General features: G+C 45.2%; 1 protein-coding gene across 2 annotated transcripts in view; it reads left to right on the plus strand.

The window, feature by feature from the left end:
* The window catches only part of Cacna2d3 (calcium voltage-gated channel auxiliary subunit alpha2delta 3), an 877,750-nt gene that overhangs the window by 685,723 nt on the left and 170,779 nt on the right, over positions 1-21,248 (plus strand). For both annotated transcript variants that reach the window (XM_004652732.3, XM_045136092.1), the window contains 8 exons: positions 3,035-3,106; positions 3,545-3,606; positions 4,971-5,038; positions 10,283-10,328; positions 10,486-10,583; positions 13,775-13,868; positions 15,649-15,744; positions 19,475-19,596. In XM_004652732.3, coding sequence (XP_004652789.3) covers positions 3,035-3,106; positions 3,545-3,606; positions 4,971-5,038; positions 10,283-10,328; positions 10,486-10,583; positions 13,775-13,868; positions 15,649-15,744; positions 19,475-19,596 — 658 coding nt within the window. The remainder of the gene's footprint in view (positions 1-3,034; positions 3,107-3,544; positions 3,607-4,970; positions 5,039-10,282; positions 10,329-10,485; positions 10,584-13,774; positions 13,869-15,648; positions 15,745-19,474; positions 19,597-21,248) is intronic.

Genomic DNA, 21,248 nt, shown 5'->3' on the forward strand with positions numbered 1-21,248 from the left:
TAAATTTATTTTCATTTATTTATTTGAGAGAAAAAGGGAGAGAGAGAGAGAGAGAGAGAGAGAGAGGGCGGGGGGAGAATGGGTGCACCAGGGCCTCTCGCCAATGCACACAAATTCCAGAAACATGCTCCACCTTATACATCTGGCTTACTCAGTCCTGGGAATTGAACCTGGGTCCTTTGACTTTTCAGGCAAATGCCTTAACCACTTAGCCATCTCTGCATCCTTGATGACCACAGTTTTGACATTACCTGACAGGACCTGTGGGGACTGTGAGTCGTCACTCGGGGTCACTTTGAACAGAATGAACAACAGAGGAAGAAATTAAGTCCCATAAAAGTTGAAGAACAGGTTGTATGTCAGGGGCAGAACTTGAATCTAGTTGTCATGTGTCCTCTGCTGTCTTTGGCTTCTTCCTTTTCTGACTGTCAACTCTCAGGTGATTAGGAAGTCATTTTAAACCCTGGAGTTATAGGAGATGTCACAACATCCATCCAGTGATTTCTGAGCAACAAACAAAACTGGAACCTGGGGCTGGAGAGAGGGCTTAGTAATTAAGGCACTTGCCTGTGAAGCCTAAGGTCCCTAGATCAATTTCCCCAGTACCCGTATAAGCCCATAAGTGCATGTGGTGGCACATGCATCTGGAGATTGTTTGTAGTGGCTGGATGCCCTGGTGTGCTCCCTTATTCTCTCTCTCTCCCTCTCTCTCTCTCTCTCCATATATATAATATACATATATATATGTGTGTGTGTGTATATATATATATATTCCTCTATCTCTCTTTTTCAAATAAATAAATAAAAATTTAAAAATCTTAGCCAAAAAAGGAAACAAATCTAAGATAAGATAAGAGATGCAAAGGATGTCCTGGGCATGAGACACACCTCTCCAGTAACTCATGGTTTTAAAAAAGAACTTGAGGGCTGGAGAGGTTGCTCAATGGTTGGGGTACTTGCCTGTGAAGCCACTGGACCTGGGTTCAATTCCTCAGTACCCACATATAGCCAGATGCATAGGATGGTGCATTCATTTGGAGATTTTTTGCAGTGGCTGGAGGCCCTGGTGCACCCATTCTCTCAATCTCTCTACCTCTTTTAAATAAATAAATAAATGAATAACTTTTTAAAGGAAAGCTCACAAGGTCTTTGGAGACAACTTAGTCTGTAGAGTGCTTGCCTTGCCAGAGGAGTACCCAAGGTGGTAGCCAGGATTTATTTGAAACTAGCCAGGCTCAGTGATGGAGGTGGACTTGTAATCCCAGTACTAGGGAGGTGGTGGAGACTAATGGATCCTTGTGACTCACCGGCCACCCAGGCTTAGCTAACTGGTGAGTTCCATTCCACTGAGCGCACCGTGTCTCAGCAAAGGTGGACCATGCTTGAGGAATAACACCTGGGATTAGCCCCTATCTTTGGATCCTCACTACAATCTTATGGCATAGGCACTGTCCATTTTGCAACCAAGAGGGAAACTGAGGCACTGAAAGATGTAAGGGATTTGCCCAAGATCATGAAGTTCTTACTCCAGAGTACAGTTCTAAATGATGGCATGTTGCCTTGCCACACAGTGAGGTGTTCAGTAAGAATAAACCATTTTCATTATTATTTTTAAAGGGCAAGTCTAAATTACTAGTCTAAGCCTTTGCCTCCAGAAACCCTCAGTGGCCTGACCTTGAGCCTCCCTAGCCCCATGCTGATAGCTCTGTGCTACTGAGCGTGGGGGCGGGCTGCCAGGGACACAGAGCAAAGCTGACCTGATCTCTTAACTTGCCTGGGGATCATGAGAGGGGAAGGTCCCAAATGGCTTCAGGCAGGCACCAGAAAGAGGAAAAATGAAAACCATGTTAAAGATAAATTGAGCCATTCTTAAAAGTTAGAAAGTAGACTTAATTAGGACCAGCTCTCCCCATCCAAAACCACAAAAGTTAAAATGGGAAAATATTTCCAGAAATGCCCATTATGTGCTGTTAAAAAATATCTAGAGTAAAATATATGTTTTATTTTATATATGCCTCCAGCTAAAATTATGCTTTTACTCCCTCCCTCCCTCTCTCTCTCTCTCTCTGTCTCACACACACACACACACATACACACACACACACACACACACACACACAAGAATGCAAAACCAAATCTAGACAGCCCTGAATCAAATTTAGTTTGCCTGCAAGCATTGCAGTTTTCTATCAGCCCAATCTTGCTCACACTCCTCAATGGAGGAAAGAGGAAAAGATTAAAACAAAAACAAACAACAACAAAAAAAAACAATGAGTTCAGGCAGGAAAAGAGCAGATCCTCACCATAAGCTGGCCTTCCCTGTTATGTCTCCTTGGTGCCCAGGAAGGCACATCTTTCACCACCGTGTCTGCTGTCCCCTGAACTCATGCAAGGGCCACGCTTAATTCGATGAGGTCAGGCCTGAGGGCGGGTGGGAGGAGAGCTAAACTCTCTCCCCTTAGATGGGACCTCCAAGCCTCAGGAGCAGAGTCGCCCCTGTCCACTGACTTGTCAGCAAGGCCATTAATTGGATGAGATCTCTCGGCGCACATTTGAAGATGATTCATGCCGTGAAAAGCTAATCCCCGTCGTAACCAATAGCTGGCCCTTTTGAATTTCCCTTTTTAAACTACTGTTTAGAAAAATGCCTTTAACTTGATTATCTATTTGAAAAATGATTTCTTCATGACTTATCAGTTTGCTTTGTGAAAACCCACTTGTCCCTGGAGACCTTCTTGCATCTTGATAGTTTTAGCAGATTGAGGGGAGTTAATGCTCTGATCTCAGGAGTCATTGGCATCTTCTATGGTTGTCGTGGTCCTGAGGGTACAAAAGTTGAAAGTCATTCCTCTTTGTTCTCTTCCCATGGTCCCGGAGCAACTGGGTGTCTGTTCTTTGGGGCCTGTGGTCAAGGTCTGCTCACACACGCTGTCTTACTGCAGCAGCACTCAAGCCACTGCCACACTCCCAGCAGAGGCTAGGACTTGGAAAGCTAGGCAAGGGCTAACACCGTGGCTTCCTTCTCTCATTCTAGTTGCGAAATGCGATGGTGAATCGGAAGACGGGGAAGTTTTCTATGGAGGTGAAGAAGACGGTGGACAAAGGGGTACACATTTTTCTCAAATATTCTTGCTGCTTTATTTAAAACAAACCACTGTGTTGGGGCTGGAGAGATGGCTTAGTGGTTAAGGCATTAGCCTGCAAAGCCAAAGGACCCAGATTCCATTCCCCAGGACCCACATACACCAGATATACAAGGTAGTGCATGCATCTGGAGTTCTTTTGCAGCACCTGGAAGCCCTGGCATGCCTATCCCCCCCCCCATGTAAATAAAAATATTTTTTTTTTAAAAACCCTGTGAAGATTTAGCTCTTTCACTGAGCACACTTTTTTCTCTTGTCTTTACTTATCTCAAATAAGATTCATGAAGTCCTAGTCTTAACTGCATCATAGGGGCCCATTTATTTTGATTAATTTCTGAGAACATCACCTTGCAGACTAACGTGTTTTTTCTTTTCTCTACAACTTTTCTTTTTCCACCTAGAAACGGGTTTTGGTGATGACAAACGACTACTATTACACAGACATCAAGGGCACCCCCTTCAGGTAGAGCTGACCATAAGCATGGACATTGCATAAGCCCCATCAGTGTGTTTGTACCAAACCTTCCAGCCTCTCAGAGCTCATCATCTGAGGATTACAAACTCCCTGCCCAAAGGCCAGACAGCGTGAGGAAGGGGTTTTACCCTGGCTGCTTTTGACTTTGTTCTGGGAGGGAGGAAGTTGGTTCAGACCCCCCTGGAATAGTCCATCCATTTGCCATGGCTTTGCACTTCATTCCCAACACAAAAGCTTTCAAAGTTCCTACCAAGGGTGGTGAGCAGTTCACAGGGTTACCTAAATCTTTAGCCACCTGACTTACTGCCTCCTAAGCTTGTGTTCATGACCTAAATCAATCTTTCCCGCTTGAAGGTGGTATCTCGCCCCATGTTGTTTTGACTTTTCTGAACTGTCTTTCTCTGCTTGTCTCTCTTTGAGTCCTGTTGCCTCGCTCTGTTCTGGTCCTAACATAATAGCTTGGCCTCAATACCTGCTTTCAGATGTATACATGGAATAGTTTAAAGTTGCCCACTACTGTTAACTCTGTGTGGTCCTAGATTTTATAAAAAGAACTAAAATATTTTAGTAGAGTTCCTCAGCCCCACAGAGCCAAGAAGAGAAAGAATTTACTGATAATAGATGAATCTGAACAGTAAAATCTAGTATTATTACCCTCTTTGGCCAAGGAGCATAGCAGATTCCATTTGGAACCAGGAGTCATCAGAGAACACATTCAGTGGATTTGCCAAATGAAGACTGTTTTAAAAACAGAGCCTCTTCCTTTAGGCCAACATAGAAGGTCATTGATTACCAATCCAGTGAGACTGTGGGAAACCTATTAGTTTCAGAAAAGGCCTGGGCAAAGAAGCCAGGTACATGGTCATGTGGCTGTCCTCATGTGCAGTGGTGTATATGTGTGTGTGTGTGGGGGGGGGGTCTTGATTTTGCCCTTCAGAAAGGGTCGTTCTTCCCTAGTTTCCAACTCTGGATTCTGGAAGAACCCACCTATATGGCCAAGTGTGGATCATAGGTGTGCAAGGTGGTAGCAAGGAACAGGGTGTGGCTGTGGGAGGGTACCCAGGGAAGGCATTGCTGGTGGGGGAGCTGCTTGCCATGGGTCTTGAGGACACAGGGGCAGCCAATTGCTGCCGGCATTTCCAACCAGAAATTCCTTTGAAGCAGCTATTTGAACCTGAGGAAAACCAGCACCCACGTAATCAGTGAGGTTCCGAAAGTAAACTGTGGGAAAAATTGTGTACAGAACATGAAATGGAAATGTGAACACGGGGAAAAAATAAAAATACTAGCAGACAAGTCAGTTTGGCCCAATATGCCACAGACTTCAAGGTCGTCTCTGCTTCTCCGCGCAGTTTAGGCGTAGCGCTCTCCAGAGGCCATGGGAAGTACTTCTTCCGAGGGAACGTGACTGTCGAAGAAGGTAAGGAGTAACTGTGGCTCATTTTATCTTGTGACATGGGGAGGAAAGCCCAGAGCCAGCTCTGAGCCAATGAAAGGACTTACATACTGTCCAAACCTCTGCCCAAAACTTTGAGCATTTGATTCAAATCACTGTCCACTTAATGCCACTTTTCTTGCCAGGTTCACATAGGTTTCAGAAAGATAGTGGCCTTCATGATTCCCATATTTACAGTTTTATCCATAAAGTTGGGGAGGAAAGAAAGTTGCCATTCTTCTGGTACACAAAATGCAGTGTCAGAGGAAGTATGAATTCATGTGAAACCTCAAGTCCACTGAGGCAAAATGAAAAGAAAGGTATGGAAGTCTTCATTTTTTAAATACTTGAGCCACCTATCTCACTGGCATTAGGGAAATGAGACCATTGCAGTGATTCATAGAGGCTGGGGCGAGGAAGTGGCACCTTGTGGCTCTCAGAGCCTCCATCTTCATAAAGCACAGGTACCCCGTGACTCACAGTAAATCATAGTAATGGTCACAACTCCAAGTAGTTACAGCTGTACTGTCCTCTCAGTCCTCAAGAACCCACTAGCCCTGAGAAGTGGCGTTCCCTAGCGTCATGAACACAGGTGTCTGAAGGGCTCTGTTCCTGTCCTTGGTGGACTGGTGTGAGTTCCTTTCCCAACCTGGGCATTAGCTTTTACATCTTCATCGAGAAAGAGTGTGACTAGAGCAGATATCCCTCAAGAAACATGGCCAAGAACAAAAGAATTGGTTATAGAGAGATGGTTCTCCCTGAACAAGATCAAATTCCTAGTGCTGGACTAGGTACAGCTCTCCCAGATGGCCATGCACTGGTGACTGAGAACCAGGCTCCCTAAGATGCTACTCCCGCAGACGAGCTGCCGGCTTCCTGCTGGCTGTCCTGCCCTGTTCTACAAGCACTGGGTTTTATCTGCCACAGGATCTTGAGAAGTGATAGATCAGAAGCAAGAAAGAAGGTGACAGGGCAGTACCCAGCATATGCCAACCTCAGAGCCAATCTGTGTTCTCTCAATACACACAAGAGAACACCAGCTACATTGTGACTTGGGCACAAGAAGTGTTCTCAGAGTTCATGTTTCAACTTTAGCATTTTTCTGGCTCTGTGAGCTGTATGTTGCCTTTGAGGGCATTGTTATCCTCGAAGAAGGAATTCAGGCGCAAGCCACCTAAGATCAATCTGAGGAAAGGATTCATAGTCAGAAGCAAGTTAAGAGAGGTCCTCGATGGACCATGTGCCTCTCACCTGTCTGTTCCCTTAGCCTGGTCTTAACATGTGGGCCTGTCCCTCCCTCTCATTCTTTCCTCTTGTCCTCCTTTTCACTCTCTCTTCTTTCTCTGTCTCCCTGCCCCCATACACACACTTGTTTCCAACAGCCTTTTGCATCATTTTTCTGGTCACTGTCTCCTTCCTGTGGGTTCCACAGCTGTTAGGCTAAGCTATCACGTCGAGTGAATCTCAGAGCTCACTGTAACCGCCATGCAAGAAATTAGTTTGGATCCTCAGCAAGGGAGCTTGTATCTGGTTGTCCACACACATGAAGTCAGATCTTCTTCTCTCCATGGGTCCTCGCAGCCATGCCAGCTCTGTGAGGAGCCCAGGGGCGCTCTTCCCTCCCCATCCTAGAGGCTGACTAGGGAACGCTTGTCATCTCTCAGAGCTGCAGCCTGGTTAGTGCTATCTCCTGCTCTTGGCGAGGGAAGTTCTTTGGGAAGGGTGCCTAACTTCTAGGGGTTCTATAGTAAGGACCACTTCCCACAGTTTGCTGTGTCAATGCCAGCAACTACCCAATGAGTAACTAGATGATCTGGTTCAAAAGCAGAAGGAGGGGGCCAGAGACATGGCTTAGCAGGTAAGGTGCTTGCCTGAAAGCTTAAGGACCCAGGTTCAATTCCCTAGTATCCACATAAGCCACATACACAAGGTGGTATATGTATCTGGAGTTACCCTATGCACCCATTCTCTCTTTCTCTGTCTCTCTCTCAAATAAATAAGCAACTCAAATAAAGTTTTAAAAAAGATATGTTATAAACAACAATAAGGAGGATGGAGAGATGGCTTAGAGATTAAGGCGCAATGCGTAAGAAGCCAGGTGTGACTCCCTGGTATCCATATAAAGCCAGGTGCTCACGGTGGCACACGTGTCTCGTTGTTTTGCAATGGCTAGAGGCTCAGACATGCCTGTTCTCTCTCTTCCTCTCTCTCTGCAATAAAATAAATAAATAAGTGGAAGGAGTGAGGTCTGCGTGTGTAGCTGAGTGGCACAGCATATGCCAGCAGATACAGAGCCCTGGGTTCAAGGAGGACACACCTTTCCCCTACATGGAAAATGTGTTCAAGGTTGAAGGTATGGCCTTCAGTTCTATGCACTGACAGCATGTCTTTTTCATATTTTTTGATACTTCATACCTTTCATATGTGTTATGCACAATAATTAACAAACTAGAGCCCATGTCATTACTATCAGCAGTATCTGGCATCCACAGGTAAAATTTTGTCAGAAGGACCAAAATCAGAAGGGAGAGACATAGAGAAAAATTAAAAAATTTTTGGTGTCTAAGAGTCCAGAGAAGGACTAGTAGAAAATCTACTGGCATCTCATCTGTAAGTCCCATGAAATGTAGCCAGAGAGGACTTTACGGATTAAAGCTGATCTTTAGTTGAAATGAAGAAATGTAAGTAGAGATGGCATCTTCCATTGAGTATTCTAGAATCTTCTTTGGCCCATGTCAAGGCCTTTGTTCTTATTCCTCCTTTAATGAGCACTCTCCCTGCTATCTGCATGGCTCTTTCTTGGCTTATCAGAGCCTTGAGTAAAAGTCACTCACTGTCCTGGTGACTCGTCCTCAGCTGACCACCACAGGTAGTGGGAAGCTATCTCTGCAGCCTTCCCATCTCGTATTTCTCCCCATTCCTGACCTACGTTCTCTTCCCCTTCCTAGTCCTTATTCATCACCTGATATGGTACATTGTTCAATTTTCAGGTTTACCTACTACTTTCTGTCATTAGAAATTAAGTATTATGAAAGCAAAATTTTTGTTAGATTTACTTTTAGAGTCTCAGGGCCCAGAATAGTAATTGATATATAGCAAAGGTACTGCAAAAAATATTAAAGGGAGCTGGAGAGATGGCTTAGTGGTTAAGGCACTTGCCTATGAAGCCTGGGAACCCAGGTTCAGTTCCCTAGTACCCACATAAACCAGATGCACATGGTGGATCATATGTTTAGAGTTCCTTTGCAGGGGATAGAGGCCGTGGCACTCTCATTCTCTCTCTCTTTCTCTCAAATAAACAAAAATAAAATAAAATATTTTTTAAAATATTAAAGTATTGAAGAGAAGAAGGAAATAAGAGAAGGAGGATGGATGGAAAGAATGAAGAAAAGGAAAGAAGGAAGGGTAGGAGGAAAAGATACATAAATGACAAGATTTCTGTAGCAACTAACCACTATCTTATTTAACTATCTGATAGAGTTTCTGAGTGATACACTATTTACTGCATCACAAAATTGCTATAACTCAGAGTTGACATGATGTTCACCAATGTTGTTAAACCAAGCTCAAGCCAAGTTATTCCCCACTTTCTATAGAATCAAACAAGATGATGGGGTAGGCTTAGTATTTTGCTATCTATTTTACATGTGTGTATTGGAATAAAGTGACAACTACTGGTCACATGAGAAACTGGCTCCCTGCAACAGCTCTGAACATCATTTGAGTATCTGAGGCCATTTGAGGGGCATACCTATTGACAGCCCATTGGAATTAGGGCCCGGGAAGGTGCAGAGGAAGAGGGTAGCTTCACAGAGTGTCTCATCTCACTTGGTGTTGCTGTAATGGAATACTTGAGACTCGGTGTTTTATAAAGAAGTTTGTCTAGGTCATAGTTTCAGAGGCTGCAAATCCAAGGTTGGATGGCCCCATCCAATTGCCTAATGCTGAGGGCCTGTTGGCTGTATCATGATATAGCAGAGAGTCAGAAAAGGATATTATTGCATGCAGTAGGCACACATGTGCAAACGAAGAAGCAGAGCCAAGCCCACCCTTTTATAATGACCCACTCTTGTGAATTCTAACTTCATACTGTGACAATGACATTAATATCTTCAGAGGGTGGTGATCAAATGATCTTATCTCCTTCCATTAGCCACCACCCTGAAAAGGTTACTCCCTCTGAACATTGTCATCTTGGGGATCAAGTCACTAATAATGCACCTCTGGAAGACAAAATGGATCTTAAACATAGAACAGCTGAGGAAGTCCTGAACATTCTGTGGAAGCTTCCAGATTTCCCAAAAGCCCCAGTTCCACTCACTACCTTCCTAGACAGATGACTAAGTTTTACTTCTCTTTTAAAAATATTTTTATTTTTATTTATTTATGAGAGAGAGAATGGGCACACCAGGGCCTCCTGCCACTGCAAGTGAACTCCAGATGCATGTGGCACCTTGTGTATCTGGCTTACATGGGTCCTGGGGAATCTAACCTGGGACTTTTGGCTTTGCTGGCAAATACCTTAACCACTAAGCAACCTCTCTAGCCCTCAGTTTTACTTCTGATTCAGTAACAACTAGCACTTTTTGCTAGTTAAAAACAGTTGAGGGCTGGAGAGATGGCTTAGTGTTTAAGGCGCTTGCTTGTGAAACCTAAGAACCCATGTTCAACTCCCTGGAACCCACGTAAAGCCAGATGTACAAGGTGGCACATGCATCTGGAGTTTGTTTGCAGTGTCTAGAGGTCCTGGCATGTCCGTTCTCTCTTTCAAATAGATAATAAAATATAAAAAAGAAGTTGAGTATTGACAGTCTCATACTGTTCAACCTATTATTTTATGTTTGCAACTCTCCATCAGTTAGGGACTAACATTCTTGTTTTACCTATGAAGAAACTGCCATGTAGAGGAAAAATAACATGCTAATATCATGTAAGAATTGAGTTTTCTGGCCCAGTTCTCAGCTCACATTACAAGAGGCTCCAGAATCAGGTTTTTTCCCCCCTTTATCCTCATAGAAATCTCATTCCCCTTCATGGGGTTAAGATTTCTCTAGGGAATACAACTATGGAATGTGGTACAGCAAAGTGATTTTGATGAGAGAAGGATCTGGACAGAAGATTTGTTCCATCTGTCCAGAATCCCAGTCCCCAAGCAGGTTCCACTGGGGTTGACGTTTCCTCTGAGACAGAGGGGGAGTGGTGAATATGACCCTTTTGCTTCCCCTCCAGGCCTGCATGACTTAGAACACCCTGATGTGTCTTTGGCAGATGAATGGTAAGATTTCCACATTCCCTCCTCTGCATTAGTCTATGTTGTTCTCTTGGCCGTCTGATTTGTTTATTCCCTTGCCCCATCTGTCCCGGTTCAAACACAAAGGAAGAAGCTGGTAATACTTATATGTCCTCTTCTGGGGTCCTGTCATGTCCTTCAGGTCCTACTGCAACACTGACCTGCACCCTGAGCACCGTCACCTGTCTCAGCTAGAAGCCATTAAGCTCTACCTCCGAGGCAGAGAGCCTCTACTCCAATGTGAGTGCACCCCCAAAGGCATGCCTTGGGTGCATGGAATGGGGGTGGATTGCAAGCCATTTTTGGTCCTCAATGTGTCAAGAAAAAGCTTTTCTTGGGTTGGTTGGAGAGAGGCTCAGTGTCTAAGACACTTGCCTGCACAGCCTACGGTCCTGGGTTTGATTCCCTATTACCCACTTAAAGCCAGATGCGCAAGGTGGTGTATGTGTCTGGAGCTTGTTTGCAATGGCTAGAGACTTTGGCGCACCCATTCTCTGTATATATCTGCCTCTTTGTTCCCTCTCACTCTCAAAAAAATAAATAACAAAAGAAAGGAAAGCTTTTCTTTGCCACAAGATATCAGTCCTATTACACCCAGCTAAATATATGCTTTCTGTAGGAAAATAAGAAAAAGCATGTGGGTGACATTTCCAGTAGCCATAATAACATTAGATTTCTCCAAAGCCAAGAAACTGTGTGGGTTAGAGATGCTACGCTGTGCAGGAACCACACCTACCTGCTCATAGCTCAGTCCGCTAGTTCCCCAGGGGTGAAACACTATCTGTTCCTGTTGCTCCTTATCCCAACATATGTTCTGTTGCCTCTCAGCCTCCATGACGTCCCTTAGAGAGAGATGTTCTCCATGAGGTAGAAATGGCCAAGGACTGTGCCAAACATGCCAGAGGGGAGGCTACCCCGAGGCATGAGCAGACCCTCCCCTATCACAAGACAGTTCCAATAGCAAATTCTGAGCAAGAAGGAGTCACTCAAAGTAAGTGTGACACCTGTTCGCTGTCTAACAGGCATCACTTATCAATGAGGGAAACGTGTTTGACATGTGGTGTCTTACAGAGAAACCACGGCAATCCCATGAGAGGTGTGTGGAGATTACTCAGCCTGAAGGGATGCTGTTCTGGGATGGATTTGCTTTGGGGGATGTCCTCTGTTAGGGACAGGGCCAGATAGAGATCATATAAGTCAAAATTTTCATTTTCATTGAAATTGTTTAATTACATATTTTTAAGAAACATTATCTCAAGAGTATAGGCTATATGAAAAACATTTTTTTTTTTCCTTGAGGTAGGGTCTCACTCTAGCCCAGGCTGTCTTGGAATTCACTATGTAGCCTCAGGCTGGCCTCAAACTCACAGTGATCCTCCAACCTTTGCTTCCCAAGTGCTGGGATTAAAGGCGTGCACTACCATGTCCAGCTGAAAAACACATTTTTAAGTTACAATTGATCTTTTTTGAATCACCATTGGCTTCTTTATAAAATTTATTTATTTATTTGTGTGTGTATATGCGTACATGTTCATCATGTGTGTGCCAAAGTTTCTTGCTGCTGCAAACAAATGCCTGGCTGGCTTTACATGGGTGTTGGGAGAAATTGAATCCAGGACAGCAGGCTTTGCAAGCAAGCATCTTTAACTGCTGAGCCATCTCTCCAGGCCCTGTTTGGATTCTTTACATTTTGTCATATTTGTTTAAGATACTTCTTTGTGTATGTGTGTGCCTATGTATCCATGTATGTGTTTATGTACACAAGTGTGAACATGTGTGTGGAGTACAGGGACAACCTCAGATATCATTCCTCAGGTGGACTGTCCACCTCTTTTTGAGACAAGGTCTCTAATGAGCCTGAAGCTTGCCCAACTGGCTAGACTCAGTGACCAGTGAGTCCCAGGAGTCCGCCAGTCCCCACCCCCTACCACTGGGATTAAGGAGGTATGTGCCAACACACCAAGTCTTATATGTTGGTGCTGGGGATCGAACTGAGATCTTCATGCTTGTATGGAAAGCATTTTGTAGCCTGGGATATTGCCCTCACCCCTGCTTCAGGTACTTTTAAAGGAATGAAACATTAAAGATAATATTAGAAGTCATGCATATCACTGCCCTGCAGCATTTCCCTTCAAGAGCGAATGAATATCCTGTATTTGTCCATCATTTTCATATACTTTACATTATTTCTGTGAGGTAGGTATCAATGAACAGTATGTGGCATTAAACCTACATGCCAATTCACCATCCCTAACCCCCAAGCTCAACATCCAAAATGCTCAGAATCTGAAAAATTTTTGAGCAACAAATGTTATGCCATAAGTGGAAAATTCCATGTCATGGAATTTTATTTCATGCACAAAATCATCTTAAAATGTTGCATGTGATCACACCCAGGCTATGTGTACAATGTGCATATGAAATGGAAATGAATCTCATGTTTACGCTTGAGTTTTAGCCACCAAATATGTCATTATGTACATGTAAACATTAGAAAATTCCCAAAGCCTGAAATCTGAGAAAGTTCTGGTTGCAAGCATTTCATGAAAGGACCTTCAACCTGAATGTGTACTACGTGATAAATGAACTACTACATATGGAATTATGATGCATAAATGTATGTGTGACTTGTTTTTATTGTAGTTTTGAGATTTATGTGGGTCACTTAGCTCCGTTACATTTGTTTGACTTATGGTATGGGGTTCCTCTATATAACTGCATCTCATTGGATCTCTTCATGGTCCCTCTGATATACGTGGAGTTGTTTCCATTGTTCACTTTTCAGTGAATAGGTTTTGAGCTGCCCATCTGCCTCTTCTACAGAGCTCTCTCTACCCAGCATCCTTTAGCTACCTTTAAAATGAGAAAAGATGGGCTGGGGTTGTAGCTCAGCTTGCCTAGCATGCCTGGATGGCATAGGCTGGATATGGTGACACACATATGATCTCAGCACTCAGAAAGTAGACTCAGGAGGATTAGGAGTTCAAGGTCATCCTAGTTAATAGCAAGTTTGAGGCTTGTCTGTGTGGTACATGATACATGTAACCCTGACTACAAAATAAAGTAAATCACAGGAGTGAGAGAGAGAGTTGGCATGGCCAGACCTAGTTTGTGGAGAACTGGCTTCCATTCTCCAAAGTGGGGAGTCAGCATGCTGGTTCATGGCATGAGCTACTAGATGCAAGGAAAGATCAGAGACCAAAGTGTGAGGCACTCAACCTAACCACCTGGGTGGAATGCTTAGGGCCTGATGCCACCAGCATATAAGCCATCAGGTGGCCACATTTTCAGTTAGTGGGAGGCAAAGTCTTAAAGCAGTACCCTGCATGAAAAAGTTACCTCCACATACTGCAAATGGAGTCCCAGGTGCACCCCTCCATCCTGTCTTTGGGGTCTAGCCAAAACCCTCTTGTCTCTGTCTCTCCCCACAGGTGACAAAGAATTGATCCAAGAAGTTCTTTTTGACGCTGTGGTGAGTGCCCCCATTGAAGCCTACTGGACGAGCCTGGCTCTCAACAAATCAGAGTAAGTGGCTACACGTGTCGCCTTGGTGGCCGCTTCCACCCCAGGCTCCAAAACATGGTTAGGGCTTCAAGAACTAACTCCCCTCAGGAGCCTGGTGTTAAAGTTCTTTAATTTTTACCCGTGCTCCAAACCACAAGAGCTAGGGCAGATTATGGGCACAAGCTGGGATGGCAGGCTCCTGGGCTTGACGTGTAATTTGTTTGGGTTTTAACATGACATGAAATTCAGTCTGGAGAGGTAGGGTGACACTTCCAAGGCCGAGGGAGGGAGGGGAAGGGGCTTGTACTTCCTGCCGCACCACAGCTCCCTGAACGGTAGAGTCTAGCGAACTTGGGATGGGGCCAGGTGTGGCTATGAATGGGCCAGGGAAGTGAGAATTCTCTTTCAGTGGGGAGGGGGTCAGATACAGCCCTGCAGTTGGTCTGACTTCTCAAGTGGAGGGTGGATGGGGACTCCAGTGGGGATGTCACTGGTAGTTGATGTCAAAGAGTAAGCAAGAGCTTGATAGCCGCTTATTATTGTATGATTTTTTTTAACTATTATTTTTAGTCAACTACTGAAGTCAGAGGAAAAACATTTCTTTTCCTTATACCCTCATGTGGTTCCATATTCACTTCTCTCCCCCACCCTTTCTCTGTTACTCAGTTCTTTCTTCCTTTCCTTTAGCTTCTTTTCTATTCCATTTTTTGTTCTGTATTTCATTTATTCTTCTATTCCTTCTTTCTGTCATTCTCTCAGATGTCTAATGTATGCTTGTTGTGTGCCCTGAGCCCGGCATTGGTGAAATGGTGTTCATTCAGAGATGGGCTCTGGCCATCATGGTTCCTGTGGTATAGAGTGGCCTATTGTGAGACTGCAGATGTAGCTCAGTGGTAGACTCCTTGCCTAATGTGTTCAGTCTCCAGTTACACACACCTCACCCCAGAAAAAGGCAAGAAGAATTGTGACGACTGCTTTAAAGACTGGAGGGAAGATAGACATGCATCCAAGGGGGTGTGGGCGCTGCAGGAAGATAGCTCTGAACTGATGAAACTACCTGATGCATTTGTAGAATTCAGTGGTAAACATGGCTGAAATGTGGAGGGGGGCTGCATGGTGTCCAGCCGTGAAAATACAGAGGGGCTAGGTGGCTCATGGTCTTAAAGGTCAGCTTAACAATTCTGCATTTTATTTTATTTTTTAATTGGCACTGGGGATTGAACCTAGGGCCTGGCACTTGCTAAGTGAGTGTTCTACCAACTGAGCAGTACTCCCCAATCTTCACAAGGTGGTACATGTGTCTGGAGTTTGTTTATAGTGGCTAGAGGCTCTGGCATGCCCATTCTCTATGTTTCTCTCTATCTGCCTCTCTCTCTCTAATAAGTACTAAATAATTAAGATTTTAAAATGACTGGCAGCACCAGCTAACCATATGACTTATCCTCCTCCTCAGAGTTCTTCTTGTCTTCTCCATACTCACTGAATCGAACACAGAACCTTGAAATAAGATGTGTTTTGTAGTTGGAGGCATTCCCCCCTCACATTGCATTTGTTGGCGGGATTTTCCTCATCTTTCCTGCAAGGGACAAGAGTCTGCAGTGTGGCCTTGGCAGTGTGTGTGTGTGCATATGCATGTGCATGACTGTGTGTAAGTGCATACATGTGTGGGTTCCTTTAAAGCTCAGGTTTCAAAGTTGCTGTTTTGTTAAACATTCTGTGAGTCTTGAAATGTAAAAGCCATTATCTGCTTACTGTCTAGAAGCATCCCCCTCCATCCCAGACATCTGCTGTTCTGTTTCAGGAATTCTGACAAGGGCGTAGAGGTTGCCTTCCTCGGCACTCGCACGGGCCTCTCAAGAACCAACCTGTTTGTGGGGGCAGAGCAACTCACCAATCAGTAAGTTGGGGGACTGTTTGCTGGGCTCATGGGGGCTTTATTCAAAGGAATGCTTATTTTCTTCCTGGAAGTTCAGGCCACCTCAGGCCCGCTGACATTTCCTTGTCCTTCTCTCTTCTATTCTGTGGGGGGAAGGGGACCCAACACGGGCTCACCTGCCACTTGGCCCTCCACAGCCTTTTGTTCTCCACCCTCCTGGCTTCTGTCCACTGTGCTGGAGTCCTGTCCCCCTCCCACCTCATGAGTCACTTTAGAGCTTGGGAGCCGATGCCTGGAGCCAGCCAGAGGCAGGACGCGCACTCCTGACCGCAGCTCCGGTCTCAGCTGTGCCGCAGCTGTGCGCAGGAATTTCTGCCCACGCCTCGGTTTTGCTGCTGCTACATGAAACCCCTGTGCCTCCACGCTTCGCCCAAGAGGCTGCGGAGCACCTCACCCCGAGGTGGCCTAGCCGAAGTCACCACGGTCAGCAGCGGTGTCCATGTGTTTCCAAAAAGACCTCGAGCGTCAGGAGCCAAGAGTGGCTGAACCCAGCACCCAGGCAGTCCTGAGTGCTGGTTCTTCAGAGAGCCATAAGCGCTTCCGTCATCAGACGAGTGATTCCACAGCATGGGGTGACAGTCGGAAACCTGCGTGGCAATTTCTTCTCTCTGATACAAAATTCGTTCTTAGGTCAGGGAGACATGGGCCTGAGATTCAGAAAGGTGTTTGCATGTGTGAAAGTTCAGAGGTTCCTAGAAAACCTCACATGCCCTGACCTTCAGAGCATGAGACTGAATTGCCAGTACCCAGAGTGGCTGCCACGTGAGGCGGGCCCTGTGTCCCACGGGGAGGGCACTCGAGTCCGCAAAGCCCCGCGCAGCAGAGCTGCTGCTCTGCCTGTTGCCTGGGGGCCGACAGCAGCCAGAAACGCTGGGAAAAGCGAGTCTGGCTAACAGCAGGGACCAAATTGTAGATGTTTTTAAGGAGACTGGCTTTGAAGTCCCATTTGGGACTTGGACTTTCTCTTTTTTGGTATCTCAGAGTTACAAAGTTCAGTATCAATGCGACTTGATTTGTTAAAGACTTCATTAGCCTTTTCTACTTAACATGTGTGTTTCAAAGGGCAGGCTCCCAGGAAGAATGACAAGTATTGGGACACACATTGCCTTCTCTAAGTGAAAAAGTCACATAGAAATGGATTTTCTGTGTGTGTGTGTGTGTGTGTGTGTGTGTGTGTGTGTCACTCCACATGCTCTCTTGCAACTTGAGGTAGGGACACCCACCTGCAGTGGTCAGAGCAGAGCAGCAGGTGTCTGGTTCCAGTGCTCTTCTGCCTTATCTTGTTTTGAGCTGGAGTCTCTTCACTGGTTCCAGAACTTTCTGGACTCTTAAGTCTCTCAGGTCCCTGCCCCTCTGAGGGACTGGGGCCATGATCCTCTGTTTTCCTGGAATTGGAGATCCACACTTTGCCCCTCCAGGCCCTCACAGTTGCACAGGAAGCGCACTTAACTCCTGAGCCATATCTCCAGCCCAGAAATAGGTTTTGTAATGCTCAAAAGAGATGGCTGTTGCTGTGCGGAGACTCAAACAGGCAAAGCACTGCCAGCAATAAAGTGTGACACTCTGCGAGTCCAATAGCTGCATGATGGCAATAGGTTTAAAAGACAGCAGGAGTGCATTTAGGGATGCCAGGATGTGTGTCTGGCTCATTCCACATATGTACCTCCTTTTAGATCATCCGAAAAGGAGGGTTATAATTACCTTGGTTATTTTGAGAATCAAAAATCTATAGCTAGAAAACTGCTCATGGAAGCTGGCAATACCTACCACTGTGAGATCTATGCCCCAGTGGGTATTCACTGACACAACCACTAAGTGTTTCCTTGCAAGCATGAGGACCTGAGTTCAATCCCCAGAACCCATTTTAAAAATATCCCCCCACACACACAAAATCCAGGTGTTTTAGAAATGGCTCAGTAGCTAAAGGCCTTTCTTGCAAGGCCTGATGGCCTGGGTTCAATACCCCAGTTCCCATGTAAGCCAGATGCAATAGGTGGCACATGCATCTGGAGTTTGCTTGCAGTGGCAAGAGCCCTGGTATGCCCCTACTCTCTCTGACACTTCCTCTGCCTCTGTTTCCCTCTCTCTGTTAAATAAATAATAAAAAATATGAATAAAATCCAGGTGTAATGGTGCATATAGTAAGCCCAGTGCTGGGAGGTAGAAACACGTGGATCCTGGGAGCTGCCAGCCAGCTATTCTAGCTTACTGGATGAGACCCAAGAGAGCCAGAGGCCTTGACTCTAGACAGGTGGAAAGCACCTGAGCAGTGACGCCCTTGGCTGTCCTTCGGCCTCTGCGCGCGTGTGAGTGTGTGCCTGCTCATACACTGTCACTGTTTCCTATGGAGACATCTGGGTATCTTAGGACTATTTACCCAACTGTTTGGCTAAATTCTCTAAGACAGGGCTAGGGAATTCTTCAGATTTCTGAGTTTTCTTTTTGACAATGGTATGAAATAAAGCACTCTAAGTATTGGACAGAAAACAGGATCATATGAAATCCCCAGGCCAGATGAGTTTGTGACATTATTAGGCTCCTGACACCAGGATCCCATCTCCTGTCCTAACCACTGGCACTGGAAAGAAATCTGTCATTTTTAAAATATTTTATTATTCATTATTTATTTGAGAGTGATAGACTGGATGCACCAGGACCTCTAGCCACTGCAAACAAATTCCATATATATGTGTTACCTTGTGCATGTGGCTTACATGGGTACTGGGGAATTGAACCCGTGTCCTTAGGCTTTGCAGGCGAGTACCTAAACCACTAAGCCATCCCTCCCAGCCTGAAATCTGTCATTTTAATGGCCTCTGTCAGTTGGACATTATCCCAATATGAACACTATATTCAGGGCCTTCTTTGACTTTTTGTATAACACACAAGTAGCACCAGGAACATTAGTACTGACATCTCCTCTATAAGTTTCACAGATGAGCACTTCATACTTTGTACGTGAAGCACAGAGAGCAAACACTCTTGAGCTATAAGAACCCCATACATGTGCTGACAGAGCTCTTTCAGGGCCTGCTAAGGATAGCCTTGTTATTCCTACTTTTCAGATGAGGGCTCAGGGACTCAATTTCTCAAGGCCACTCGGCTCTGAACCTATACCACATGTGTTCTTGCCACACACACAGTGGCAAGTCAGTAAGGTGATGGATATGCTAATTATGAACTGGCTTTTTCATTAATGGATTCATAGATCAACACATCACATTGTACTCCTCGGTTCTACATGATAGTTATTTGCCCACTAAAATGGGTCAATACAATTCAAAGAAATGATTGTGGCTTTGAGAGGATGCTGTGGGAAGAGCATGCATGAGGAAAGGAGTTGGGAGGGCACAGGGGGCTATCCTGTGTCTGTAGAGAAGGAAGGTGAACACAGAAGGACCCCAAGGTCCAGACAGACACCCCCTTTGACATCCTTTACACTTGTCTCAGTGAGTTTACCACTATACCGGGAGTTCATTTTGTCCCCTCAGAATCTGTCCACCAGAGCAATGCAAGGTTTTGTCAGGGCAAAGTGGGGTGTGTCGTGTTGACTCAGATCTCCCCTGGGCTCAAAAGGGCAGGTGATGTTCTAAAAACCAGTCTGGGTTTCACCTGACACAAAAGTCTGTGTGAACTGCTGTGAGGGCCTTGATATGGAGTGGCTCAAGAATGCTCTCATGTTCGTTTCCAGGGACTTCCTGAAAGCAGGAGACAAGGAGAACATTTTCAACGCTGATCATTTCCCTCTGTGGTACCGAAGAGCAGCCGAGCAGATTCCAGGGAGCTTCGTGTACTCCATCCCCTTCAGCACCGGTGGGTGACTTGGCGTGGGGCAGGGCAGAGCTCTGTCCGCCTGTCTTATGCTGCTGTCCCGGTCATTGTGAGGGGGTTTGTCTGAATGCCAAGGGAAGCCAGGTTCAGCCTTCCAAGTCAATGCTGATATCAGGCCATACCTGAGCCAGTGACCCACTCCATAAAAGTAAAAGCCAGTTTGACACTGGAGGTTTAACTCAACCAAATTGTGCACTGGCATTTCAAGAAGCAACACTGGTATTTTGTACCTGTGGAGTTTGAATGCAAACTTCTCAGCTGATTTGTTTTTAGTGCTGTCACAGCCTCCATGTAAGAGAAAGATCAGGCATCTTTTCTAGAAACTTCAGTGAGTCTTACCACTTCATAGATCCACAATTTCTTATTTGTAATGAACCAATGAAACTGAGGGAATGGAGGCAGGACCCGTGCATTTATGTTCTTTTGAAATTAGAGCAGGGGAGACAGAGTGTTGCTTTTCCTGACTAGCATGGTCTTATTCAGAGCCCAGGCTGGCCTTTAACTTGCCTGCTTCAGCCTCCTTAAGGGCAGGATTACAGGTGTGTACCACCACACCCAGCAGGACCGAGGCTTCGTACACATGTATACCTGCAATGTCCATTGCAAGCCATGGAGCTGATGATATTTCTAATGTTAAGAAAAATGAAGGTCATTCCACCTCCCCCGAAAGTGCTGTCTCATTGCTAATGCTGGAAACATTCTTCTGTTGTCTCTGGCTTTTTCTTATCTCCAACATCAGTATTGGTGGTGCTCACACCGCGGAAGGCTCTTTACAAGTCTTTCTAGAAGCAGACCCGGTGAAACCTAGCTCTATAAACTTGGAGTGCTTTGTAGACACATTCTATTTGCGTGCTCATCTCTTGCAAACACTCTCAGCTTAGTTCCTCCAAAAGGAAACTTCCTACTGCATGATATATGAAAAGCCTTCCATAATTTTTGCTGCTTTCTTGTTTCTGTGAACAAAAATGTTTTCAGAAAGAGTGCCTTTGAAATTTGGAGAAGACATATTGGCAGTAGTCCTAGCAGCTCGTGGGATGGGCACATTAATAAATAAAACAGTCCCTCACTGATGAGAATGAAAGGCTGAATATTGCTGCTGAGCCTCTCACAGGGGAGCGGGGTGGGAGAAGAGATTTTCAACTTGATCATCCAATGGCTTCCTCCTTTCTGGTCTGTTGCTGATAAATATCTGAGTGTTGATGTCTCACATCTGTAGAGTTTCTCAAATGTAAATTTCCCAGGGTCTGAAGTTCTTGATTTATACCTAATCTGTATCACTTTTTTATTGCTGGAAATATCACCTGTGATAGTTTGAATGTATGCTCCCCCCATAGACTCAGTTCTTTTATTAAGCTTGTAACTTGGATCTCCAGCTGCCTGGCTAGAGGAGGTATTACTGAAGACAGATGTTAAGGTCCAGACCAAAGGTGTGTTTGGGGGCGGATCTGATTTCTAGCCAAAAGACAATACAGAGAGGTGTGAGCTTTGCCTGGGTTGTGTTTGTGGGCTGGGGCTGGGTTCTCTCTGCTTGGATGGATGGAAGCAGCTTTTCTTGCAACTCAGCTTGAAATAAATCTTTTCCTCCACTAATCTGTGTCTGGTTTGGAGGTTCATCCGAGCAACATGAAAGCTGA

The sequence above is a fragment of the Jaculus jaculus genome, chromosome 16 (genome assembly GCF_020740685.1).
Source record: "Jaculus jaculus isolate mJacJac1 chromosome 16, mJacJac1.mat.Y.cur, whole genome shotgun sequence".
Lineage (NCBI taxonomy): Eukaryota > Metazoa > Chordata > Mammalia > Rodentia > Dipodidae > Jaculus > Jaculus jaculus.